The 27394-nt window shown below is 45.3% G+C and overlaps 2 protein-coding genes across 6 annotated transcripts in view; one reads left to right on the forward strand and one right to left on the reverse strand.

The window, feature by feature from the left end:
* Positions 1 to 8621, forward strand: part of CNNM1 (cyclin and CBS domain divalent metal cation transport mediator 1) — a 59289-nt gene extending 50668 nt beyond the window's left edge. For 2 of the 4 annotated variants that reach the window (XM_055345885.1, XM_055345886.1), the window contains 4 exons: positions 3214 to 3397; positions 3549 to 3698; positions 5095 to 5196; positions 6207 to 8621. In XM_055345885.1, coding sequence (XP_055201860.1) covers positions 3214 to 3397; positions 3549 to 3698; positions 5095 to 5196; positions 6207 to 6286 — 516 coding nt within the window. In that variant the 3' untranslated portion in view covers positions 6287 to 8621. The remainder of the gene's footprint in view (positions 1 to 3213; positions 3398 to 3548; positions 3699 to 5094; positions 5197 to 6206) is intronic. The other 2 variants (XM_055345887.1, XM_055345888.1) reach the window with 1 other exon arrangement.
* Positions 8622 to 12225: 3604 nt separating this feature from the next.
* GOT1 (glutamic-oxaloacetic transaminase 1) overlaps positions 12226 to 27394 on the reverse strand; it is a 28250-nt gene continuing 13081 nt past the window's right edge. The window contains exons 3-9 of one of the 2 annotated variants that reach the window (XM_055300333.1): positions 19987 to 20110; positions 19400 to 19512; positions 19060 to 19164; positions 17036 to 17186; positions 16782 to 16947; positions 15893 to 15978; positions 12226 to 12792 (exon numbers count right to left, since the gene is read on the reverse strand). In XM_055300333.1, the coding sequence (XP_055156308.1) occupies positions 12653 to 12792; positions 15893 to 15978; positions 16782 to 16947; positions 17036 to 17186; positions 19060 to 19164; positions 19400 to 19512; positions 19987 to 20110 (885 nt within the window). In that variant the 3' untranslated portion in view covers positions 12226 to 12652. Of the gene's footprint in view, positions 12793 to 15892; positions 16036 to 16781; positions 16948 to 17035; positions 17187 to 19059; positions 19165 to 19399; positions 19513 to 19986; positions 20111 to 27394 lie in introns of both variants that reach the window. The other variant, XM_055300332.1, reaches the window with a different exon arrangement.

Here is a 27394-nt window from a genome sequence, read left to right on the forward strand (position 1 = left end):
TCCCTCCCAAAATTAACCCAATGATATTTTAAATAAGAAACTAAAAAGAAATTGTAAACAAATGCAGTGAAAACGTTAACAGGCATGAGTTTGTTACCGTAAGTAAATAATAAATTTATCTGTGAGCTTTCTGGACATAAAAGCAAAGAGGGCAAATATAGTGGGATATTTGTATTCTCATCCGGTGTGAGGAAGTACATCATTTATCTAGAGAAAGGAGCTTTTTCCTGGCAGTAATTTCTTGAAGGATTTATCAAACAGATTTCTGTGGGACTATGGAAGGCATTCAGAAAAAAATAATAATATTGGTTTCATCTGTAGTTTTGCCAGAGTTTCTGTTCTTCATATGGAGGTTTCTTATTTCAGCCCTCTCCCCAGGCTGGGGGTCCAGTATGAAAGTTGAACATCAGTGAAGGCAATTATCAAGGGGGAGCGAAAATACTAATTGATTACAGGGGCACTTCCAAGAATCCAGAGCTGTGCCTCTCACCCGTGGTGTACACTGGATCACCTAGGGAGCTTCAAATAATCCTGATGTCTGTGCCCCACTTTCAGAGATTTGGATATAATTGCTTAAGGGTGTTGCCTGAGTCTCAGGATATTTTAAAGCTTCCCAAGTGATTCTAATGTGCTGCCAAGGTTGAGAAGCACCATCCCAGGAGGCATGAATAATTAGCATGTCACTTTGATCCTTTCTCTGAAGCACTCAAGTCCCTGAACCATCAGCTTGGGCTGCATCACAGACGGCTGGTTGTGAGATCTCTAATACATGCCTGGTGTTTTGTGTGACTGACTCAAGATAAGACTTAAGACTGAGGGTGGGCTCTAGAGTTGAGATCTCCTGGGGAAATTTCTGAACCTGACTTCTCACTTCCCAAAAAAGGGGCTGCAAAGGTCGACAGTAACATTGAATCTATTGAAGACTTTAGACGGATGCTAAGTGGAGACCCCCATTGCTGCACGCCATAAAGCACAGAACATATCATTTTGACCTGAAAAGTATCCATGCCAGTTAATGCTTTGCTGCTTTATCCATTTGAATTTAAAAAGGGGGGGAAAAACAAAAACCTGAGAACTGTGTTTGATTTTTCTTTTTAAAGATTTTATTTATTTATTCATGAGAGACACAGAAAAGAGAGAGAGGCAGACATAAGCAGAAGGAGAAGCAGTCTCCCTGCGGGGAGCCTGATGCAGGACTCAATCCCAGGACCCCGGGATCATGACCTGAGCCCAAGGCAGATGTTCAACCACTGAGCCACCTGGGTGCCCCTAACTGTGTTTGATTTTTAACTACGTCTTAAGTCAGTGATTCTCAGAGTGTGGTCTCCAAACCAGCAGCATCAGCATCACCTGGGAACTTGTTAGAAATGCAAACTTCCAGGGCCCACTTCAGATCTAATGAATTAGAAACTTGAGAGTGGGGCATAGAAATCTTGTCTTAACAAGCCCTCCAGGTGATTCTGATGCTGAGTTTGAGAATCACGGTTTTAAACTATCAAGAAGAAGCTTGGGATCTCTGCATGCATGTGTCCCATAAGGATTGCAAAATGACATGCATTCTTAACAGGTGTTTGTGATTAGGTTAGTTGTGCTTAGAATTTGCTTGATCCTCATGCAAGATATCCCGAAGTCTGTCAGAAAAGAAAGGATTGATAATGTCCAACAAAATAATGAGTTCCCATCTTGAGGGAAGATAGAAGATTTCTGTTTATGAAGAGGAAACATTCATTGCCTGAATGGTTGTTGAGGTTAGGTATTTTGGTGAAGATTGTGACCTAACATTCGGGGTGAGTACTAAATAATTGTAAAACATTTTGGAGTAAACGGAGGACCATATGGTCTAGAAAATGTAGGAAGAACATCAGAGGATAATAAAGCAGGAAAAATTAACTCATCTACTCAATAAAAAATGTCCAGAGCAACAGTCCATACTGAAAGGAGGAACACTGGTGTGTGAGGAATGCAGAGTGGGATGAGCCACAGGTGATGGTGAGTCAACCCAGTGTGAGTACTGAGCAGACTAGGCTTGACTCCAGGCCTTGGGTTCAGCCATCATCGACAGCTCCCAGGGAGGCCAGGCATGGGGCACATCCCAGCCATCCAGGAAAGGAGGGTCTGGAGAGCAGACGCTGAGGAATCCTCAGTTGACGAGGGGCCACTGTCAAAAGAGCTCTTGCCAGATACCAGATCAGCTTCAAGCTGCCTCTGTTCCAACGTGAAACATGTAACCATCCCCTCTTTTCCAGCCACACAGCCTTCCTGTTCCCACATGTGATACCTGCCCTAAAGAAAGAAGGAATATGAGCAGTTTGTAGTTTTGCTATTTGTCTAACTAAATGCAACAAAGAAGGAAGGAAAACATTGTAGGGGCCATGGTCCTTGGGAAAGATGTAGCACTGTGTGCCATTGTAACTTTTCACCCAATGCCTTTTAATGATTAATTGTATCATGTTTCTATACTGGGTAGTGCAAAAACCAGCCCACTTTTACTGAAAACAAGGGTATCAGGCAGACAGAGAACAGGGATGACAGATAAACCTTTCTATATTCCAGAAAAGATACTTGATCCCTACTTTTCCTACCTGGAGTTCTAGAAGCTCCCATCTGGTCTGCTAAGCCTGACTCTCCAGATATTTTTCCTTGTGAGTGAGGCTTGAGATATCAGGAAAATCATGAGTAAGACTCCCATGATCTGAGGAGACGACTGGGAGACCTCTGCTCTAGAATTTTCCCACATAGGAGCAGGAGCCCACATCCAGCCATGGGCCAAGTCAAATCAGCAATGTTCTCAGGCCTCAGCCTCCAGCTTCCTGACAGAAGGACCAGGAGCAGAACTTCCCTCCCCACAGTCCCCACCAACTCACCCTTGGGAAGAGGGCCCTTGGCAATAGTAGCAGCATGCGTTTAGAACTTCTCTGTGGCCAGCTACCCTGCTAACTGAAGGTACCCTCCATCCTCTCTCGAGTCTGGCTCCTCCAAGTGCACTGAGGAATCCAGAGCCAATAAAAATGAGAATGGGGACTCGTTGTCCCTCACCTGCTAGGCTGGTACAGCTTGGGAAAGCACCCAGCTCATGGATCCTAGACCACAGAGGTCGGGGGTTCCAGCACACCCTAGTAGAGCTGCTTCTGAGCTCAGAGAAGCTGACCGCATCCAGAGAGAGCTCTGCCCAGCCCTCCTGAGCTTCCTCCTGCCTCTGCCTCTTCTTTCTAGATCACACGGCAGCAGTACCAGAATGCACTCACTGCCTGCCACATGGACAGCTCACCCCAGTCCCCTGACATGGAGGCCTTCGCTGATGGAGACTCCACCAAAGCCCCCACGACCCGGGGTACACCCCAGACCCCCAAGGATGACCCTGCCATCGCCCTCCTCAGCAACAGGAACAGCCTGCCGTGTAAGTCAGTTGGGTGGGTGGGCTGGCTGCCACGGGGTGAAGGCAGCCCCACCTTCCTCCCTCACCCCTGCCCAGAGCTGCCATCCTATGCCAGCCAGAGTCTCAGGGTTTCTCCAGAGCAGATCAGTCACACACCTGCCGTCCTCCCCAGGCAGCCGCTCAGATGGGCTGAGAAGCCCCAGCGAGGTGGTGTACCTGAGGATGGAGGAGATGGCCTTCACCCAGGAGGAAATGACGGACCTCGAGGAGCAGAGCACACAGCAGCTCTCGCTGTCTTCTGCAGCCGTTCCCACCACAGCAGGTCAGGGAGGGAAATCGGGGTCCTCACCATCAGGCACTGGCATGGCCCAGGGAAAGCAGGACGAGGGACCCCAACCTCCCTGTAGTATTTACCACTTCCTCACACTTACTGAGCACCAGCCCCTCATCAGGCCCGACAATCCACTCTCCCAGGAGGACAATGTGTCAGGAGGTGTTAGGAGCCAGTTTCCACCTGAATTCGGGTCCTGGCTCCTTCATTTAGGAGCTATGCAATTTTTAGCAAGTTACATTCATCTAAGATTCTGTTTCCTTAATAGGTTAAGAGATACAAATCCCGTTGGCTAGGTCATAAAGAAGCTTTGGGCATAAATGAGATAGCACATATAGAGGGCACATCACAGCTCTGTGAATATGAGGTAGTTGTCATTAGACCTACCTTACAGATTAGAACACTGAAGTCAGCCATCATTCTTACTGGCAGGGCTCTTCCCTTCTTTTGGGCTAGAGGTGATCTGTAGGACTTGTCCTGAGCCCCGAGGTCGTATCACCTCCCTCTGAGACTTTCAACACTTCCATCCTGGCAGTGGTGTTGCTCTAAGCTCCCCGTGTCCCACCAATCCTGAGATCCTCCTGTACTTTCCTCACTAAGATATACTTCTCCGAGCCTTCAGCCGTGCTTATGCACCCCACAAGGCAGCAGTTACCCCACCTGACATCCTAGACCTGCTCCAGTCCATGGTCTGACACACCTCAAGTCCAGAGCAATGACCTAATAGGTGTTTATCAATTTTTGTGGTCAGTAAGACAACATTTGAACTTGTGGCTAACTCAATATCTGAGGCATACATAGACAGCTTTCCAGGACCTGAATTTAGAACTGGTGTTTTTTTCTCCCTCACACACTGAGTTTGGTAGCTAAAGCATGAAGCAAGAAATTGTATCAAAGGAATAAGAATGGTGAAGATAGTCTTTGGAGTTCATCTAGTCCATCCTCCTTGTGTAACACAGGGTACCTTGCATGAGGACTCTGAAGCCCAGAGAAGGGAGTTGTCTGATCTAGTATTGATCTAGCAAGTACTGGAAGGAGACATCCCCATGTCAGTGTCCTCAAAGGTGCTTTTTGTCTGGCAAAGATACTGATCAGAGAACATCTTGACCTCTTCATCTCTCTCCTGCCAAGTAATGTTTGGATAGTTGGATTCTCACTCCTGACCTCTTCGTTCTTTTTGTGACACTAAGATGCCCCTTGCCAACTAATGAGAGCCCACAGTTCCCTAGGCACCCATCCCTGTTATGGCTGCCACTGTGGCCATAACTTGGCTCTGGCTTTGAACTTTCACCTACTGAGGAATATCAGTCAGAATCACCCTTTCTAGACCCCTAGGTCTGTAGGGTGGGAAGAGCTCTTGAGTTCTTTCTTCTGTCCTTTCTCTCAGCATCAGATAGCGAATGTTGTAATATCAACCTCGACACAGAGACCAGCCCCTGCAGTAGCGACTTTGAGGAAACTGTGGGCAAGAAGCTGCTGAGAACTTTAAGTAAGTAGCTCTTCACCCAGATGAAAGCCTCCCACCACCTAGAAAAAGCATGTTAGGATATTACTCCTGGAAGGAGAACCGTTGACTCCTTGTGGGACCCTAATGAGGTACAACTGTGAAAATCCGTAACAGGGCTCAGGCCAGTACTGTGCCCTTGATAATGGGGGGATGTGTCCCGTTTGGTTGGTGGTTGTCTAGGACAGGAGTCTGCAAACCACGGCCATGGCCAAATCCTGACCTCTCTCTTCTGTTTGTATAAAGAAAGACTTACTGGATCCTAGACCCATTGTGATTTATAGCCACAATGGCAGCAGTGAGCAGTTGCAACAGGGACCAGATGGCCTGCAAAACCTGTAAGATTTACTGTCTGGTCCTTTAAAAAAAAGAATTTGTGTCCAGGAGGCCTAGTAGAAAAGAAAGTAATACCGTTCATGGAAGGAAGTTGATAGCAAAAAGAACAAGGTAAAAAATACTCCTTCCTAAAATCAGCAGAGCTGGGAACAGATTGCCCTTCCATCCTTAAAGACAATTATGTGATTACCCCCACCTGCCCTAATGCAGAAGGAAGGTCATTTCCAAGCTAAGAGTGTAGACCCGTGAGCATGCCTCCCAGCTACACCCACTGAAACCCTGACTCACAGATCATCAGAGGCTGTGAGATCAGTCCTCTCTCAGGTGTCTGGCAGTGAGGTGGGCCAGGGCCTTCAGGGGATGGACAGACATGATCCTGAGGTATTACATGGGCTTTACCCAATCATTTGGGGAAATCTCCATTCCACTGACACTGGTCTAGGTCTTTAGAGATGTCATCTCAGGTAGAAGGTGTTATCCTAATCCTTCAAGATGTAAATATGCTGATATCTGCGCCAGAATGTGATGCAGTCCTGCCAAACTATCAGGGGCTTTGTTTGCATTTCTGCTTCTATTTTGAAGAGAAGTTGGGCCACTAAGAAAATGGATCAAGGAATGTCCACCCGGCCAGAGATTGATCCTTACAAATTGTTTTCCAGGTGGTCGAAAAAGGAAGAGGTCATCCGATGGAGAGAGAGCCTCTGAGGAGAACTCCAATCTAATGCCTCTGATCACATGACAGGGCAGACAGTGTTTGCTGGGTATGTGAGATTCAGCTTCGAGGGAGAACCCACCCTCCCATCTTCTGCGTCTCCCGAGGCCTCCCACAGGTGACAGAGCATTCTGCTTTCCTTACCACCTCTTCACCCCTAGCTGTCAGTTTGGCAGATTTTCCCTTTTTGCCTCCAGTTTGACTCAGATCCCTGCTGTGGCCACCATGGATAGAGGTGCTTCCAGTGGAACATGCTAGAATGGTCTTTTCCACAGTACAGTCTAGGACTGGAGAAGAAATGACCCCAAGATGGCAATGCCACTCTGGGACCCCTGACTCCCTTTTTGTTCTTTGGGATCCCCTGATGCCATATTTCATGCTTAGCTTAGCTCAGAAGGTGCTACTGGCAGACAGGCACATAGGCAGCTGGAGCAGGTATGAAGGTTAGGTCAGGAGATGCACTGAGAATTCCTCCAGGACTTGAAAGCAGTGGGACTCAGCTGTGTTGGCATGTGATGTTACAGAACAGAAAACTGTTGGTGACCGGTTTCCTGTTAGATAAGGGTTCTAGCAGCCAGGGAAGTGTGTCTCGGCTGGAATGGAAAGACCACAAGATGGAACCTCCAAGTCACCGTTTTTTCCCAGGGACACATCTTTTTTGGCTCCCGATCAGCAATTCTCGATCCATCAGTATATCTGCTCTGGAAGAGGAGAAGCAGAGAGCAGAGACCCAATTGGGAGCTAGAGATGGAACTTCAGGTTTTAAGTTGAAATCAAAGCAAACAAACAAAAACTTAGGTAGAGAAATTCTAAGCTGTTAAAGCAAGTATAGCCATGACAAACCAAAGAGTGCCCAGGTCAGCCAAGAACGATGCAAGCTTTCGTGGGACTTCAGTGTGCATTACACAGGAACATTGAAGAGCTGTTCTTCTTTTTCATCCCTTTCCTCCACTCCACCCCATTCCTTACTCCTTCTTCCTCCAGCAGGTCAGCTAGGTGTAGTTGATTCCAAGAATTTAACTAGATGTTTTTTCACCGGGAACTGCTGTAACAGATGCAATTCAAAGTATGACCACCAGATGGCAGAATGACTCCACATACGTCCTTGGAGAATAAAATCGAGATCACTAACCATACAACCAACCAACCTTTGGGTAAATGTGGGAGTAAGTGAAGGTTGTCTTTGAGACACCTGTCTCCCTTTCCATCTCCCATATTTTGAGTTCCCTCTATCAGGGATCCAGTGATCTCATTCTGCTACTTAATCTCCAAACCATTCCCAAACCTTCCCATGGGATTTACTATCCAGGCTTACCTCGCCTTCCCCCAAAACCATTACTCTCACACCCTCACGCGCATTCAGTCCGTAATCACAAGGGAAGAAGGGAAGACTGATAATTCCTCTGGGTTATTTGCATCTCAAAAGAAAATGCTTACCCAAAGGAACCTTTAACTCAGGGGTTCTTAATTTGGGGGTCAGTCACCCCAGAAGGTCCATTATTGGACTTCAGAGGGTCTGTGAAACCCCTAATACCGTCAGAACTTAGTGTGTGTGTTCTAATGAGTGTTGTCCAGAGGGCTAAAGCTTTCATGAGATTCTCAAAGGTCTCAGATCCACAAAGGGTTAAAAACCACAAATTTAAACTAGTGGAACTGTCAGCCCAAAGGTTCTGCAATGCAGAGTGAAGTAAGGGGCCATTCAAGACAGACTTTTAGAGACAAGCCGTCTTCTCTCATGTTTATTAAATGGAGAAAGTTGGCACACGCCAAGAAGTGGAAGTCTTCAGAAATCCTTGGCACACCCCAGGGTATTGTTGCCATACCCCCAGTAACTTTGTCCTCTCTTCACCACCAAACCAGAGCAGGTGTTGCTGACTGGAGGGCCACAGCAGGTGGAAGGAAAGACTTTCCAGCTGGAGATGCCCTTTCCAGCGGTGTATGATTATCAGTTATCCCCTTGCCTGGCTCTGCCTGAGGCTCAGCGGTGCATGACCCCCTAGGTGACCCCACAGCTGCCACTCACCCACAACACCTATCCTGCCTAATAGGAAGAGGCAAAGTGTCAGCCCTCCGTGCTGGGCACCTGAGACCAAAATCAGCCAACAGTAAGTTTCAAGCAAGCACTGTCATATCAGTCTTCTTGCCCAGCTGGCCACTGGCCCAAGGGGGCCAGCCTGGCTAGTCTTCCTTTCATTACCCTCAGGCCACGGGGCTCAGGCTACTGCTATTGCATTACATCCATCCCTTTGCCAAATCCCAAAGGAGCCTGTCACCACTCTCCTCACTAGTCCCTGCTCTGTTCTCTTAAGATTTTCTTCAGGTTAAAAAAAAAAATTAAAAACAAAGATTTTGAAATAAAGCATTTATGAAGGATTAATAAATTGTAAATAATTTTTAAATAAAATGAAAATGCTTTTCCTGGAATGTTTTTCTTGCCCCTTGAATAGCTCAGTTCTAAAGTGGCTTCACATTAGAGACACAGATTGAGTGGAGCACATGCAGAATTGTCTCAGCGGAGGCCCACCTCCCTGAGGAGGCGAGGCTCTTGATGCCAGGTGTGAGTCCACAGTTCAGGTTACAGGGGAGCACTAGTGTTCTCCTCTGGGCACCAGATGGGTAAGGTTTTGCAGCAGTGGATGCCAGCAAGGAAAACTAAAACCAAAATGAGAAGCCAGAATGTGAATGAGGACAAGTACTCCGTCGGTGATGAGAAGTTCTGGCATTCGTTGAGCCCTGGGCAAGGCCCGGGCAAGGCACTGGGCTGGGCACCTTCCAAGTTCAGAGTCTGGGGGGACAGCTCCAGACCAGCCCCCGAGATGATGTGCTGGACGCACTGGCTCACTTCTGCAGACCCTTTGGAGAGGAACCAAAGTGGTACAACTCTGGTGGTTTCCAACCAAAGGCTGGAAAAAGTCATAGGGGAGTGGGCCAGATATATTGGTCAATTTTAAGCCAACCGGTGTCGGAGGGAGGGAGGAGGTAAGGTGTGTTTGGGCATTTGACGTCTTTGTGGAAGGAAGGTTGGTATTTGACACCTACTATAAATGTCTCAAACCAGCACCAAGATCAAGGTCCATTAGTGGCCTATGGATAACTAAAGATTCTTCCCAGGAGCCTCCAGAGTCTGTTACCCTTCCTAGCAATGACTATAAATGACAGGAACAGCTGTTTTGGTGAAGGCTTTATGTGCCAAGTGTTGTACTAAGTATACATTTGCTCATTTCTGTCCCAAACCACCCTATGAAGGTTTTAGTTTATGAAACAGGCTCTGCGTCATTAAGTGGCTTGCTCAAGGTCACAGCCAGGAAGTGGCAGATGGCAGCACCCCTGCTCCTGAGACAAAACGTGTAGAAAACAGTCCTACCTCTGAAATTCACATAGTGTGCACATGCCTGAGGCCCCAAGAAGTCCAGCTACAGTCAAGAAATCTATGGGATTCCCTAAGCCCAGCTTTTACCAAACCTAACACAAAACCCTTTCTTCACACGGGGGAAACCAGAACAGTGTGGGGAACGCCAGCCTATGTCAGGAGAGGAGGGCCCAATTCCCAGTGATTGGGACTTTTTTTTTTTTTAAAGATTTTATTTACTCATGAGAGAGAGGCAGAAACATAGGCAGAGGGAGTAGGCTCCCTGCAGGGAGCCTCATGTGACACTCGAACCCAGTGCCCCAGGATCACAACCTGAGCCAAAGGCAGACGTTCAACCACTGCGCCACCCAGGCATCGCAGGGCTTTTTTGTTTTAAACACGAAAAAATTATTTTAGGACTTCGGTGGGGGCATTCTGGCTTAAAGATCTGTTTTTAACCTTTTTTGGTTTTTAATCATGTCTTCTTCCCGCAAGAGAAAAATTAAATTTTCCCTAATGAGAAAAATGAAATACTGAGAACTGAGAATTTATAGAGTAGGCGTGCACTTTGGAGGGCCACACATCATTTTACTATCTTAAGCTTCTTTCACCCACTGAGAGGTACTGTCCCCTCATTGAGAATTCCTGGCTTAAAGCTGTGTTTAGAGAAGATGACATTAGAGTGACTGCAGGTAGGATCACTGACCCTGGTCTTCATTAATAGCCAGCATCTTTCAACATGAAGAACAAATACTGATGAAAAGGAAAATAGGACGGGAGGTCATGAGATGAGTGTCAGGTCATCTTTTCAAATCTGTTGACACCTGCTAGATCCAATCATACACTGTGTTCTCTGAATGACTACCCGCGATCCATGCAGATCCTAAGGACATCTGGAAACCGGACTCTACGCAGAAACAATAAAGAATGGGGGTAGGAGTTTCATGAAAAAGCAAAAATAAGGAAAACTGCTACTTCCAACTATTTGAAAGGTCAATCCTGAGTGCCACTGGATTTGATGCCCATGGTTTCAAAGACGGGAGGAGGAGACCAGGGAGCAGGACAGGTGGAGATCAAATTCTGGGTAACGTAAAGGTCTTTTAAGACCTTTACATTAAGGTGCACCTGGGGCAGCCCAGGTGGCTCAGCGGTTGAGCGCCGCCTTCAGCCCAAGACCTGATCCTGGAGACCCAGGATCGAGTCCCACGTCAGGCTCCCTTCATGGAGCCTGCCTCTCTCTCTCTCTCATGAATAAGTAAAAAAAATATTTAAAAAAGAATAATAATTAAGGTGCTCCTCCAGTGGAATGAGAGGCTTCACAATGTACTGGAAGAATCGATTTCCCACCCCACCCCATTGAAAAGCTGGAGTCAGGGGTGCCTGGATGGCTCAGTGGTTGAGCATCTTCCTTTGGCTCAGGTCGTGATCCTGGGGTCCTAGAACTGAGTCCTGTATTGAGCTCCCCACAGAGAGCCTGCTCCTCCCTCTGCCTGTGTCTCTGCACCTCTCTCTGTCTACCATGAATAAATAAATAAAATCTTGAAAGAAAGAAAAGAGAAAGAAAAAAGAAAGAAAAGCAGGAGTCAAGGACAGTACAAAATACTATTGTACTGGGGGAGACAAAGTAGGGCTGATAAGACCCAAACATCCCCCAGGACTGCAGGATTTTAGAATCACTCAAAGGCATCCCAGAAAGGAGCAGATCCTGTTATAATAAGAGTTATCTTTCATTATTTAAAAACTCTCCAAGTAGTAGCCTTCTTGTTTTAAGTAAGACTCAAAGACTGCAAAACTATCATTTGGAGAGTCAGACTCTCTGGAAAAGGTGATCTGTATTTAAGTGGCTCTCCTTGTTTCAAGAGACCAGGAGGTCCTCTGCCTGCAATGGGAGGGGCTATGTTCTAGAATCACTCCAAGTGATGCCAACCCTTCCATGAATCCATGAAGTCCAGTTTCTCAAGTACTGAAGAAGATAGCTGGCCACTGAAGGACAAGCCCACAAAACTAACAGAGTTGAGTGAGTGAGTTCTCTGAAGGGAGGCATATTTCAAGAAGACAGTTCAGCTTTTTCTTTAGCAACTAGCAAATCCCTCTAGAGCATCCATTTTATTTTTTTATTTTTTTAAATTTTATTTACTCATGAGAGACACAGAGAGAGAGGCAGAGACACAGGCAGAGGGAGAAGCAGGCTCCATGGAGGGAGCCTGACGCGGGACTCGATCCCAGGTCTCCAGGATCATGCCCTGGACTGAAGGCAGCGCTAAACCGTCACCCAGGTTGCCCTAGAGCATCCATTTTAAACTATGGGTTACAACCCATTAGTGGATCTCAAAATCAATTCCATGGGTCTCAATCAACTTTCATTTCTTTAGTGAAACAGAACACAAAAGGATAGAAAATATCAGAACACACTGCTCACAGCAAGTTTAATGTTGTGTTAAACTTGTGTTTCAGTTATGTGTGTGTGTTTGTGTGTGTGTGTGTGTGTGTGAGAGAGAGAGAGAGAGAGAGAGAGAGAGAGAGAGATGTAAATCTATTTCTTACCTTGGCTGCCCTAGAGAACTAAAGCATAGGGCTAGGGACACAACCACGTAGAAAGAACAGGAGACAGTCTGGGTAGAGATGACAAGTTTTAATGACACAGCCAACACTCACAATCACAGTTGGCTCTTCAGACAACTTGATCTTTGAGGCAAGATTTTGTGCAGAGTCAAGCGATACACAAAAGCATATGAGCAAGAGAGGCAGCATTCCGGCTTCTAGTGAGGGAGCGAGATATCTAGGTCTCATGATCAAAGTCCTTTTTATTCTTAAATAAAAACCTTCATTTGCTCTGGCCTCCTAAGGGGCTCTGATCCCAGGCCCGTTTCTTTACGAGGGATGTTCTTCTTGTAGGGGGCCAGCTTGAACAGAGGCCACCTCGCCAGAGCAGCGTTCTAGTCCTCCGTAGTCTCTTTCCGTGATACACACAGCGAGGCTTGTGCAGGCAGGGAACACACATGACAGAGGGCCGCTTTGGTGGTGCTGGTTCGGGTGGTATTTCTTCACTGGATCTTGGTGACAGCCTCATGGATGGAGGTGGCCACATACTCTAGATTTTTAGTGGTCAAGCCACACATGTTGATCCGACCGCTTGGCAGCAAATAGATGTGCTTTTCGTTGACCAGATATTCAACCTGCTTGGCTGTTGAAAACCAAAAGCGATATAATGAGAGTAGCAGGAATCCTCTCAGCGATGGAGGTTCAGAGATTCCATGACAATTGCCATGTTCCTTCTTTCCCCCAACAGAGAAGCAAAATAAAAGGAGCTATTTTGTCCAATTAGAAAATATAGGGAAGTATGCTCAAATGATTCTGGAAACCACTTAGCTAACTTTCTAATCCCCAGGAAGTTTAACATGACTCCTCCTAAAGGGAATTTGAATTGGGACTACCTCTCAACTGAAGCTTGCATGTTACATTCACCAGGACACCCTATTAAAACAACCCTCAAACTTACGAACATTCTACTGACATGAAAAACTGGTTTGAAGTGCTTCCTTTATCTCGCCCCCTTAACCTGTATTTGCTTATCCCTGAGCACACAGCAGCAAACTCCCACTGACGCTTCCTCTTCTCCGCTCATTGTAGAAGGCCCCGGGCTAAAAGTAAATGCTGTGTGCCTGAACCAAAGGCTGAAAAACTGCCAAGGTTCCTGTGACCCAGCACTTCTCAGGTCCCTCACTTACACACATGCAGCTGGGCTTGGCATGAATAGGAAGGGACTGCCTATACTTCCCTCATGCCACCATCTCTAGAGATCTTTGGTGTATTACAAAGCCATGAGAAAATTTTATTTGATTTCTGCCTGAATAATTAGCACCCTTGATTAGCAGGAATGGGTAATTATCATGAATTGTCACTAAATGTTTGTGTCCCTCCAAAATTCCTATGTTGAAACCCTAACCTCTAACGTGATGGTAGGAGGAACTGGGGCCTCTGGCAGGTGATGACGTCTGGAGGACACCCTGAGAGTAGAGCCCCTGTGTTGGCAAGAGTGCCCTTATAAGTGACTAGAGAGCTGGTATGTGTGTGCATGTGGTTCCTCTTCTCTCTTTCTCTTACAACCAATATCTGAGGACACAGCAAGAAAGCAGCCAACTGCAAGCTACAAGAGAGCCCCTGCCCTAGAAGTGACCATGCTGGCACCCTGATCTCAGACTGCCCAGTCTTCAGAACCGTGAGAAGGAAATGATTGTTGTTTAAGTCACCTCACCCATGGTACCTTGTTACAGCAGCCCAAACTCAGAAGGTAATAAAATCATAATAACTAGAGGAGCAAACACTGTGTGCCAGGCTGTGTTCTAAGTACTTTATATTAACTCAGTTTATCTTGATAATAACCTTATCTTTCCCATTGCACAGAGGGTGTAGAGGGAAGCTAAAAGACCTTCCCAACATCATATAGCTAGTCAGTGGTGGGTCTGGGATTTTAAGGCAGGCATGTAACTCCCAAGTCTATGTATGCAAGTATGCAATCTGGACCCCATACTCAGTGCTACCAGGGATCCCTCCAAACAAAACAAAGCAACCTTCGGAAGTTACCTTGACCAGCTGGAACTGTGTGAATTACAGTCCTGCAAGGAGACACCATCAGAGCCACAGGCACACCACTGTTTGTAAAGCCTATGCCTCCCTGGCAGGTGCTGTGGTTCCAGGGCTCCAAACCCTGTTTTTGTTTATTTTTAAGATTTTATTATTAAGGAATCTCTACACCCAGTGTGGGGCTTGAACTCACAACCTTGAGATCCAGAGTTGCATGCTCCACCACTAAGCTAGCCAGGCACCCCAACCTTGTTTTTTGTTTTTTGTTTTAATAAAAATGAAACTTAACTACTTTGTAAGGGGAGCATCACGGCTGAGAAGCTAAACCTATGGATTCTTTCCCTAGAAAAGGCCAATACACACATACACAATTTTTCAAATATCATTTCAGGGGCTTCACAGATCTAGAATATGACATGGACAACAGGCTGCAAATCCCTGTTCTGATGGATAAAATGTCATAAAGGGAGCACTGCAGAACCAAGGTGGTGGGTGGTGAGTATATGGGCCTCACTGTACAATTCCTCCACCTGTTCTGTTTTAAAATTTTTTCCTATAATGTTGGGAGGGGAAAAAAAAAAAAAAACGTTTTTAAAAAGGGTAAATAGTGCCAGGTGCTAAAAATAGAACTTACATGTTATAAGCACAGGTGTGTTCTCACCATTTTTTAATTCATAGTAAAACTAATTTCCTATTCTGGAGAGTGGGATAATATGGATATTTTGTGGGATGACAATCCCCATCTTGTGAATTTTCAGAATATTACTACTAAATATCATTTCTATTACACTTAATATTTTAAAAATTGCAAAGTATGATTTTACTTAAGTGAACTAATGCCCTATTTCAGAATCATGAGGACACCTATGGCCAACTGAACTATCCTATCCCTTCACTTTTTGGGAAGCCGCATTTTAACCCAAAGTATTTCTAGGGGTCTACCATATACAGTCTCTACCACTTATCTTGTTTATATTTCCTTCTGCTTTTTCTGAGCTCATTTCACACTGGTACCCTAATGACCCTGGTTTACAATGCTTCCCAGCACCTCTGGTGTTCCATTTACTCACCCAAGTCAGGCACAAAACTGTCCTCAGAGCCATTCAGACACAAGCTCCAAACACAGGCAAGTGGTCACATCTGCACCATGTGACCTATGGTTTGGCCAGTAGGTACTCGGGAACTACTTATCAAATAAATGAATCTTCAATCAGAAGGACAACGGGTCACTGATATGCCCTACTGACAGCTGACCAAGATCACACACTGCCCACTAGACTTTGAATTGGCTCTCAACTCCAACTATCAATCTAAGTTCCCATTTATGAAATGGAGAGATAATTTCATCACCTCCTTTTTTGAGGGCAATGCTTGGAGACTAGGAAAGACCTCTTAAGAAATTAGGTCCCTAAATAATCAGGTATAATAATTATACTTAGGATTAAGGAAAAGCCAAAAGGTACCTGAGTATTGATGAGAGACCTTGCCTAAAGCAAGGCTCCAAGCTATAAATCCTATTATTTCCTGACCCATTAAAATGAAAATATCCTAGTGATAGATCCGTAGGTTTTCAGTAAGAAAACCTAACTTGTTCTGGCCCAAAGTTATGGCTGACCAAAGAGGTGACAGCTAAAGGAACCCAAGAACACAGAGAGAAGGACTGTGTCCAACAGCATTCAAGGTGGTTGGGAGACACTTACGGTTCAACCCGGTGAAGCTGAACATTCCAATTTGCTCCGTGATGTGGTTCCAGGTTCCAGGAGTCTTGAGGGCTTCTAAGCGTTCCCTAAGTTTAGATCTCATGGTCAGAATCCGGTCAGCCATTGTCTTCACATTACCTGTCCTAAGTGGACAGCAATATAAATGTCAATCCAGATAGGGCAGATAGATGACTCACAGAAGCATGTAGGTTTAAAAAATGGAATTTAATCTACATGCTGAAAACGAGACCACACACTGCCATGGTATGTGTGGATGCCTGGATGGGGTGGATGAGCAGACCGGAGAGGCACTTACCAGGCCCAAGGAAGTAAGTGAGCTTCTGATGGAGTTTAATACTTGTCTTGGATCTCCTGGCTGTAACACCACTCAGATTTTAACCCATAATTCACCTAGGTACTGACCCAGACAGGATCATGTATTTTATCAGCCCTAATTAAGTAGCCTGTAGATTTAGCTACTAAATAAAAATTATTGTTTCAAAATAGGGCAAAATATATGCAAATTGAATAAGAATGAAGTCCCCAGACTGTCGCACTGACTTGCATTTGGATATTGTATTCTATCACGAATTCCTTCCTGTTTTCCAACTTTTAGGGGAGGAAGCCTAGGTGGTAGGTGAGTTGGGGAGAACTGCCCGTTCGTTGAGCACTTCCTCCTCTGTGCCCAGTGCTATGTTACTCACATGTGTTGTGTTACACTCATGTGAGTAGGTGCTGGCTTCATTTTACAGAAGTACCTGAGACTCAAACAGTTTAAAGTCATTTTGTCCTGCCTCTGCCAAAATAAAAGGAACAGGCAGTTAAATGTAATGGGACAACTACTGTTCTACATCCCCACACCTCACCCATCAGGCTTTGAGCCCCTTACCATTCCTTAAAGAGCTCAGGGTTAGAGAGGGTAGAGGCCACAATCCGCGCTCCCTGAGCAGGGGGGTTGGACCAAGTAATTCGAACAATCTTCTCCATCTGGGAAAGGACCCGCAGGATGCTATCGGGATCTTTGGCAACCACGGTCAGATTGCCCACACGCTCATCTAAAGGAAGGGATGAGAGTCCGGTCAGGGTGCTGACGGGGCATGGGGCGGGCGGGGAGGCAGGGCTGGAACCTGGGAAGGCACTCACTGTAGAGTCCAAAGTTCTTGGAGAAGGACTGAGCACAGAAGAGCTCAAATCCTTCAGACACAAAATAGCGAACAGCCCAGGCGTCCTTCTCTAGGTCTCCAGATGCAAAGCCCTGATAGGCTGAGTCAAAGAAGGGGAACAGAAACCGGCGCTGCAAGGAAGGAAAGCGAGTCAGGGCAGGAAATCCTTCTGACACCAACCTCAGACACCAGCCTTCCTTCCCCAGCTGGTGCCTGCACAGGATTTCTAACTACCCATTTCTCCCAGCTCTCCCTTTTTGCATTCAACCACTGCTTTATATCTGTTTCTTTCTGTTCAACTAAATGCCAACCAACAAATCTAATAATTTCAGTAAACTTTATTTTTTTTAAGTTTATTGTCCTAGAGTGTCACGATGTCATTTTGCCAACCAGACTTATTTGTGAGGCGTGGAGGTAGCATCCTAGGTCGGTGGATTCTTTCCTCTGAATTCGTGATAAGCTTGATCAGCTTGGTCCACTCAGGGCTCCCCAACAGCCTTCGGCCTCATCTACTGAGCACTCGAGACAAAGGAGACTGCCAAGTCCCTATTCTCACCCCTCTGACCAACTCAAAGAACTTCCCACAATGGAGCTTGCCCCTTCTACTGGGCTCGTCCTCCCAGAAGACACCACTTCTGAGCCCCCGACTGTCCAAGCCAGAGGCCAGGGTGCATCCTCTACTCCTACCCTGGCAGCTCCTCCCTCACATCCAACTACATCCAACCACATCCCAGTTCCTATCACCCCATGTCCTGGGAGCTTGAGAGTCCTTTCAGGTCTGCCCCTGCCACGGACTGCATTCAGATTCCCGTCAGCTCCCACTCGGATTGTGGCAACAGTTCCCATGCATGGCTATGTCACAGTCCTAACTGTTCTCTTGGCTGTCTAATCTTGCCTCCCTTTGATCCACTCCCTGTTTATTTAGTCTGAAGACAGCATACCTGTGATCATGACATGGCATGACATCAAAGTCTTTCAGTGGCTCCCCCCACTGCCTCCAAATAAAGTCCAATGCCTCAGTACAGGATCTGGCCCCCATTTACCTCTAAGTCACTCACAACCCGTTAGAACTCTAGTCTGTACCGAGAATTACTTCCAATTCCTTAAATGGGCCATGACTTCTGTCCTGGGCTTTGATCTCACACTTTCCTCTGTAGGGAACATTCCTTCCCTGCCAGCCCCCACCTGTCCTCATCCTTCAAGTTTCAACATGGCTTCTTCTGCCATCACTGCCCTCCCAACATGCTTGCATGCACACCCACACGCACGTGCACACGCACACACTCTCTCTCTCTCTCTCTCTCTCTCCCCCAAAGTCTGGGCACGTGCCTTTACATAACCCCATCAGCACAGCCACAGTACTTGGCTGTCTCCCCAGACAGGCCATATGCTCTCCGAGGGCAGGGACCATCTCTACTGTGTTTACTCTTATACCCACCCCCCACCCAGTGCCTGGCACGTAACAGTTTCTCAATGAGTATTCTTCAAACACATTAATGAGGAATATAAAATGTGAGCTAGAAATTCCAATCTAGAAAGTTATCCCCAAGAAATAATAAAAAGGAGTCTTATACCTATTTGTTTAGAAGAACAAGAAACCTGAGGTCTAAATGTCCATCAACTGATTTAATCAATAGCTAATGTGACATAGCCATGCATGAGAACTGTGCTACGGAGCTTTCAATGGCGTGTAAAGTTCAAATGAAAGACAAAGGATCTTATAAAATGGTATAGATAAAATGATGCCATCTTTGTGAAAGAAATATATTTACATGTGTAACTCCAAAAATAAATAAATAAATAAAAATAAAAATAAAGCAAAAGAAAAGAAAGGCCCAGTACTCTATCTACCAAAATATTAACAGTAGCTCTTGGCTCATACTTATCTTCTTCTTTGGGCTTTTCTCCATTTTCCAAACTCTTCCATAAACAGGTATTGCATTTGAATACACAAAACAGTAATACATGCTAATGTTTCAAGAGATACTCTGAAAGGGCAGTTACCTTCATGACAGAGGCGATCTGCTTCCACTGCTCCGGAGTTGGGTCAGTCCCAGTTGGGTTGTGTGCACAAGCATGGAGGACAAAGATGGAGAACTCGGGGGCATTCTGAAGAGAAGGAAGTGATGTCAGCCCCAACGTGTGCAGGAATATTGGGGGGTCAGAGTCAGTGACACACTGGGCAAGGGGCAGTGTGTTTCTTCCTTACATGCTAACTCAGAAACCACTATTTTGGTTTGAGTAGGAATGTTTCAGACTCTCTCCCTGATCAACTGATCCAGAGACCTGCCCCTGCTCCTCCTGACATCATGGGGCTCTGTTTACTTTTTATCTAATCGCCCACCTCCAGATCATTCAGGAAACCCTGGAGATCAAGTCCTCTTTTCGCTTCATCCCAATAGCGATAGGACCGGATGTCTTTAAACCCAGCGGCGGAAAACACACCATTATGATTCTCTGTAAGCAGAAGAGTAAAAAGTTAAACGCTTTGACAAACACAGAGGCATAACTGGAAAGGACACACATCAGCCTCCAGGGCCCTCACAGGCTCAGCATTCAATGGACAACATCAAGGCAAGGGGTGAAAACTTAGAAAAAAGATTGCAATGCCCAAGAACAAGTTCAACCAGTCAGTCACGCTACACTTACATTCTACCCCGGTGAGGCTCTCTGTATCTACATTTTATGCCTCCTCGGGGAAGTTTCAACATACGCTAAAACCCAAGTCCAGCAGGAGTCTTAAAAACAAGTATTCCTAATCTGAACTGGAGCATCAGGTTACTCATGTACTGCCATCACCCACTGCTCAAACCATCCCCAAGTATCAGTTGATCCAGCGCTGAGTTACATTTTCTGCATTAGCAGTGACAGTGGTGAGGTTAATTCCTGCAGCTCCTCTGTTTCTTCTCTTGCCACAGCTGAAGGACTCACCCCAGGTTGGTGAGGACACATAGACAGGCGTGTCTTTGTTGTTTGTTCCATTGTACCATCGTGCTAAGAACTCGGCTCCGATTCGAAGTGCACCTGTTCCCCCCAAAGACTGCACACCTCCAACCTGGAAGAGAAGCAGCAGCAGGGTCACTGGTCGATAATGGTGAAGTCAGATGATTATTAGGAAAACTATGGTAACAACAAGCACTTACTCTGTGCCTGCTCTGTGCTATGCCCTTTAAACGTATTATCTTATCAAAAGCTCACAACCACATGACAGAGATACTATTATTCGTCCATGCTTACGAATGAGGAAACTGAGCCTATAAGAAGTGAAGCACTTTGCTCAGTAACCAGCCTCTGAGCACGAAGGCCAGGTCTTCCACCTGGGAAGTCTGAGAGTCTGACTCTTGAGGGGAGTTTCCCTACTGAACACAGGTTGAGGACATACCCAGGCCACATTAGACTTTGCCCACCTGGAAGGCAAACTCGCCCCTTCAGCACCCATCCCAAGATCAAAATTCCTCCCAGCAGAAGCCTATGAAATAAAGTCTCTAACTTGCCAGTGACCTCAATCTGCAATGCCATACCCCATCGCTACAAAGCTGGCTTATTAACCCGGAGAAATATGTTCCAACAAAGGTGACATGTGAGGATTACTTTCCGTAACTTCCTTGCATCTCAAAATGACCTCACGTGGGCAAAGACAGATTCTTGGTCTTCCCATTTACAAAAGACCTTCATACACATTTGATCCTTACACAACTCTATAAAGTAAGTCCTAGATCCCCAACTCACACACAAGGAAATCAATTCAGAGAAGTGGTCTGAGAAAAGTTAAAGGCTACGAGTGGCAGAAAAGCTGTGGGCAGCAGAGCTGGAAATGAATCCAGGAGGCTTTCTTGCTTGAGATCTAGTCACCTGCCCTGTTACGCTGTTCTGCCTACACACCTTCAAGTCTGCCCTCTCATAATTCTTAGGTAGGCTTTGGTATGACCCTTTCCATAGAGAAATGTCAAACACTGCTCAGTACCTCTAAAGGAGGAAGAAAGAAAAAGATCATCTGAGAAAGTCTATCTTTAGATAGGCTTTTCTTTATAAAAGGAAGGGCACACCAATCTGACAACAGGGACAACCTCCAAGAGAGGCCTAGGATGGGGGAATAGTGGTCCTACTCTAGAAGCTATTTTTTTTTTAAAATAAGGCGAATGTATTCATGCATTATTTGCAAAATTTTAAAATAATTTTTAAAATATATTTAGATGTCTGGGATTTGCTGTAAAATAATTCACCTTTGGCATGAGGGCAGAGGGTGATTGTTGAAGCTAGGTGATAGACACATGGATCTGTTCATCACACTGCATTATCTATTTTTGTAAATATTTGAAATTTGTCCACAATAAAAAAGGTTAAAAAAAAAAACCCTTCCTAGACAAAGAAGAAAAGCTTCTAAATTTTTTTTTAAAACTAACAAAACACAGATGTTAAAAGATAACAAAGAGGAAAAAAATGGAGAAAAGGGAGACTGAGCTCATTCATGAATATTGATACTTTCTAAACAAACATTTATGAACAGCATGAATCCAACAGCACACTAAAAAAAGCACACCCCATTGCTCAAGTGACAGCCCACGAATTCAAGATTGTAAAGAAATGTATCATAAAGTGTATACTGCTGGGTCGCCTGGGTGGCTCAGTCATTTAAGCATCTGACTCTAGATTTCCGTTCAGGCCTTGATCTCAGGGTCATGAGTTCAAGCCCTACACTGGGATCCATACTACGCGTGGAACCAACTTAAAAAAAAATAAAGTATGTCATGCTGCTAGGTAGAGAAAACCCAAATGATCTTCATAACAGATTAAAAGCAGAGCTATTCCTGATTTTGATGCTCAGTACAACAGGAGATAATGGATACTTCTTGAAAATAACAGGAAAAATTCATTCAGCCATGACAAATAAATCAGCTTCATGATGAACTGTGAATCATTGACATCCTCCTTAAGCCAGGAACAAGGCAGTGATACCAATTGTCACCACTTGTTATTTCTCCCCAGCGTTCTGTTTGTATTCAGAGGTCTGAGCATCTGTAAAGGAATACTGTCTGAAATGTGAAACAGAAGCAAAGTGGACATTCAGGGGAAGGAGCTGTGCACAGTCATGCACTGTAGGAGAGCCAGGACAGTGGACTGGCTGAGAACGGTCAGCGCGTGGTAGGCTGACCATCTCTGTCCTTCACAGTGACCCCCACTGAGCACCAGGCCCCTCTCATTACTTTCAAGGTCTTGCCTTCACATGTCATCTATCTGGATTCCTCATACAAATCACTACCAAGGTGATGTTAAATGCACATTTATTTTTCATAGATTTGTCACCAGCGAAGTTGAACGTCAACTTTATCCATTATTTCACATTTCAAACACCTAAGCAAGTCTGGAATGTTGATGCTTCTATATAAATGAGCAAGACTCTCCTTGAATCTGGTTTTAAATTATCATGGGTATGTATAGGTGTATGTGGACATCAGTGCAAACATTCCCAGGTATAATCTTTTATTTCTCTCCCACTTTAAAACACAAATTCATTAACTAAAAGGAGTCAGAAGGTCAGTAGACTAGATTGGATTGCAAACATGTTTAGAAGAAATAAACCTACTTCAGTAACATTAACTGATCCTTAACATTCATGATGTATATATATGATATATGACACTTAACATCGAATTCTCAAGAAATTATCATTACCTAAAAATATATTGAACACTGGATGGCTTCAGCGAAACACAACTGTATCAGCAATTAAAAAAAAGAGAAAAATTTGGGGTGAATCAGTAATGTATCAATTTGGTCATTCTGTGAATTGAATTTTGGCAAACTGCTCTAAAGCCCAAGGAAGCCCTGCATTTGGAATGAAGAAAACAAGTGTAAAGTTCAAAAGGAGCCAGGCAACTGGCCCTGGGTGGCTAAACTGGGAGTGTCCAGGACAAGAAAAATCCAGTAACATATGGAGTGAATGATGCCAGTTGGGAATCTATATTCTCAATTTAGCCACATGGCCTGAAGAAATCCCTGCCGGACTCAAGAACACTTGTCTGAGATCAGAGTTTACTGATGTGATGACTTCACGGTAAGAAGCAGGAGAGTTGATCAGAAGCTGCTTATAGCCAAGGCCATGGCACATAAACCTGGGCACCCCTACCAGTTCAGTGTCTGGCACAGGGTGCTAACATGGGCAAACCAGATGAAGAAGATGATGGTGTTGAAAGGATGAGCCACAGCAAAAGCCCTGAGCCTCTCAGAGGCAAGAGTCAAAGTGAGGAACTGGGATGGCATCACATGACCCACAAGTCCTCCTACCAAAGGCAGCTCAGGAATTTCCAAAGCTGCATTACAATGCAGGAGATGAAACCTGGACATATGGTCTGGATCCTAAGGTCTAAAAATAGAAAGCAGTAAGCAGCACTGGTAAGTATAGAAAACAGGGCTCCTCAAAATGGTTGATGGACCTGGTAATGTTAAATCTTGAGAAGAAAAATCTAAGGGAAGACAAGATTACTAATTGGTTTCTGGTCCATTCATTCATTGATGCCTCATCTCCTTCAAGTTTTGGCTGAGGGGCGCCTGGGTGACACAGTTGGTTAAGCATCTGACGTGGTTCGGCTTAGGTCATGATCTCAGGGTCATGAGATCAAGCCCCACATTGGGCTCCACACTCAGCACAGAGTCTGCTTCAGACTCTCCCCCCCCTTCTCCCTTTGCCCCTGCCCTTGTGCTCTCTCTCTCAAATAAATAAATGTTTTTTTAAAAAAAGTTTTGGTTGAAATGTCATTTCTATTTCTATCATGACCACTCTTGTGAAAACCACATCTACCCCAACTCCCACCCTCAGCACCCTTAATGCACCTCTTCTAACAACATTTATATTATTTTAACATACTCTATCATATTCTTATCTATGACATTTGCAATTGGCTTCTCCACACAAATCTGTAAGCCAGGGCAGATTTTGGGTCTTTTGGTCAGCACTGTGCTCTAGCTTCTCCAAAACAGTGCTTACTGAGGTTAAGCACTCACCTGTTGACTGAATGAGTGAATTCAAACATCTGAGAATCTCTGAAATGCCAGGCTAGGACCTAGTATGTACTAATTATGTACAAGATAAATAAGTAAGCCATCACCTCTGCCCTGAGGGAAGTGTGAGACACAGACTTAGAAAATTATACAACATAGTAAGCACAGTAGTATTGTTATTCCTAAACTATGAACTAAGTCCTGTGAAAACTCGGCTCTTAAGGATTCATCATGGAAGTGACCCTTGGTCAGGCCCTGCAGGACTTAGAGGCTCCTGGAATGGTAGTGTGGGCTGTGAGTCACTAGAACAGGATGAAGGCTGGCTACAAAATATACCACATGTCCAGTTCAAAGTCTAGATTTGCCCTGTAGATTATGGAGGGGCTACTGTGTTTGTGTGTGAGGTTGGGAGCAGGTGACATGATTATCAGCAATTTTTTTTTTTTCTACAGAAGATCATCCTACCTGCACTGTGCAGAATCTTTTTTTTTTTTTTTTAACTTGAGAGCAAGAGAAGGAGAGAGGGAGAGAACAAAAACAGTAGGAAGGAGCAGAGGGAGAGGGAGAAGCCCATTCCTTCCTGAGCAGAGAGCTCAATGGGGGGCTCGATCCCAAGACCTTGAGATCATGACCTGAGCCAAAGGCAAACAACCTGACTGAGCACCCAGGTGCCCCTGCACTATGAGAATCTAATAGAATGGGGAGGAGACTAGAGACAGGAGGTTATCACAAGAATCCAAATAAGAGGATGGTGGGCTGAACTAAGCAGCTTGGGGATGGTGAGGACATTCAGGGAAAAAGAAAAGACTCTGAGCTCAGAACCAGCCAGGACCTAGGGAGATACAGATGCCAAGAGAGCATCCTAAACCATCCCCTGCCATCCTGGAAAGAAAAAAAAAAAAAAAAAAAAACACCCTTCAAATATTTACAGACTGCCATCTAAACCTGTTCTCTGACCAAAAATACAACAGAGGACAAAGTAGGCTAGGAGGGAAGGTCAGGTCCCACAAGCCTTCAGAATGAAATGATCCAAATGGGAGCACCAGGAAAAGGGACAAGTACCTGCCCAGGACGGGCACACGCACAGTTTCAGAGGAAGAAGGTCCCCAACACAGAAATGGTTTTTCTTTCTCAACAACAGAATTCCATCTAATCTATCCATGGCATCCCACAAGAGAACCCTAGCTGCCAAAGTCCTCCACGCTCAAACTCATCGGGACTCTCCTCAGTGTCCCGATGCCAGCCAGCAAAACTGGTTCATGACTTGCCTAATCACTGACCCAAGTTCCAGAACCTTCACCCAGAGCCTCCCTGCCTCCTGATATAAAAGATGGTGCGTATGTGCCCCTCATTTCACTCCCTGCCAAATGCCTGCTTATCGAGGCATCTGGGAAACAGCCTGTGGGGAATAAACCAGATAGCTCCAAGATGCGGTCCCTTCCACGCATGAGGCTTGCACTACAGCACAAGCCCAAAAGAGCAGCAAGGGCAGCTGGCTTCAATTGAACAACACCTAACGGGACTATCGCAAAAGCTTAATAAGCCCATCTCCATCCTGCTCCTGCAGCCAGCTTTATCTTCTTCAAACACTTGAACTGGGTAACTCTCCTGCTCAAGCCGTCAGGTGGTTTCCCCTAGTCAGGGTGCCAAAATCAGGCTGGACATGCTCCCAGCTCCAGTCAGGTAGATGTCTCTTCAACCTAGACCCACCTGCCTCCTGTCCCTGCATTCCCACTACTCCAAACAAATGCCTCTCCTTTTTCCTTCCACTGTACTTTGTGGTTCCCAATGCTGGCAGGACTTTGGAGTCAACAGGGGAGCTTTTATTTTTTTTTTAAGATTTTATTTATTTATTTGAGAGAGACAAGAGAATATGCGAGAGAGAGAGAGAGTGAGAGCATGAGCAATGGGGAGAGCAGAGGGAGGAGAAGCAGACTCTCCATGATGCAGGGTTCGGTCCTGGCCCCAAGAACATGACCTGAGCAGAAGGCAGGTGCTTAACCAACTGAGCCACCCAGGCAACTGAGCTTTTAAAATCATGCCCTCGCAGGGAAGGGACCTACAGGGGAAGAGGGGAGCACTGGGAGTGAAGGGGCAGGTAAGGGTGGTACCTCCAAGATTCTGACTGAACTGGTCTAGACTGGGGTCCACCCATCTGTATGTGTGTAGAACCCCCAGGTGGTACTAATATATAGCCAGAATTGGGAACAGAGTCCTGGCCTCGTTCCCCAAGGTTCAGCTCATGTCCCAATTCTACCCCTACCACCACCCCTGTCCTCTGAATCCTTACAACACTGAAAAGGTCTACAAAACCATTCCTGCCACATATGCCCTTCATCTCGCTGTATGTGCTTCCAGATGTGTTCTTCCACATGTCTCTCGTTTACATAGAATATATACACTTAAGAAGCACTTAAATGGGAGAAACTAAGATCAAGGCTAGGAGAATTAAAGAATGCTAGAACTGGCAGGACTTCGCAGAGCACCTAGACTAGTGGCTCCTGAGCTTTTGGGGCCACAGACTCCCGAAAATCCTGTAAGAGCAGGGCCCCTGGCTGGCTCAGTCAGGGGAGGATGCCATTCCTGACCTCAGGGTTCTGAGTTTCAGCCCCACAATGAGTGTAGAGATTACTTAAAAATCATAAAATAATAAAATAAAATAAAATAAAATAAAATAAAATATAAAAAAATAAAATAAAATAAAATAAAAAATAAAAGCTATAAACTTTCTCCCCAGAAATACACATACACACAGAATTCAGCATAAAATTTCAGGGATGGGGGTGCCTAAGTGGCTCAGTCAGTTAAGCATCCGACTCTTGATTTTGGCTCAGGTCATGATCACAGCGTTGTGAGATTAAGCCCCAGGTCAGGCTCTGTGCTGGGCATGAAGCTTGCCTGGGATTCTCTCTCTCCCTCTGCCCCTCTCTACCCTGCTTATGTGCACACTCTCTCGAAAGAAAGAAAGAAAGAAAGAAAGAAAGAAAGAAAGAAGAAAGAAAGAAGGAAGGAAGGAAGGAAGGAAGGAAGGAAGGAAGGAAGGAAGAAGAAAGAAAGAAAGAAAGAAGAAAGAAAGAAAGAAAGAAAGAAAGAAAGAAAGAAAAACCAAACTTCTTTTTTTTCAGGAGTTTCAGAGGCCCCTTAAATGTTCCCCTATGCAACTGTTCCCTGTGGGATCATGAACCACAAACTGGTCCTTTCCTAACATGTAGATGAGATGTCAGGGTAAATGACTTGCCCCTGGTCAAAGAAGGAGCAGATCTGGGTCCAGACCCTGATCTCTTGATCATTCCATAAAATTCCCTTGGCTTGGCATTTCCACTGACTACTTCAGACCCAG

Source organism: Nyctereutes procyonoides, unplaced genomic scaffold (assembly GCF_905146905.1).
Source record: "Nyctereutes procyonoides isolate TBG_1078 unplaced genomic scaffold, NYPRO_anot_genome, whole genome shotgun sequence".
Taxonomy (NCBI): domain Eukaryota; kingdom Metazoa; phylum Chordata; class Mammalia; order Carnivora; family Canidae; genus Nyctereutes; species Nyctereutes procyonoides.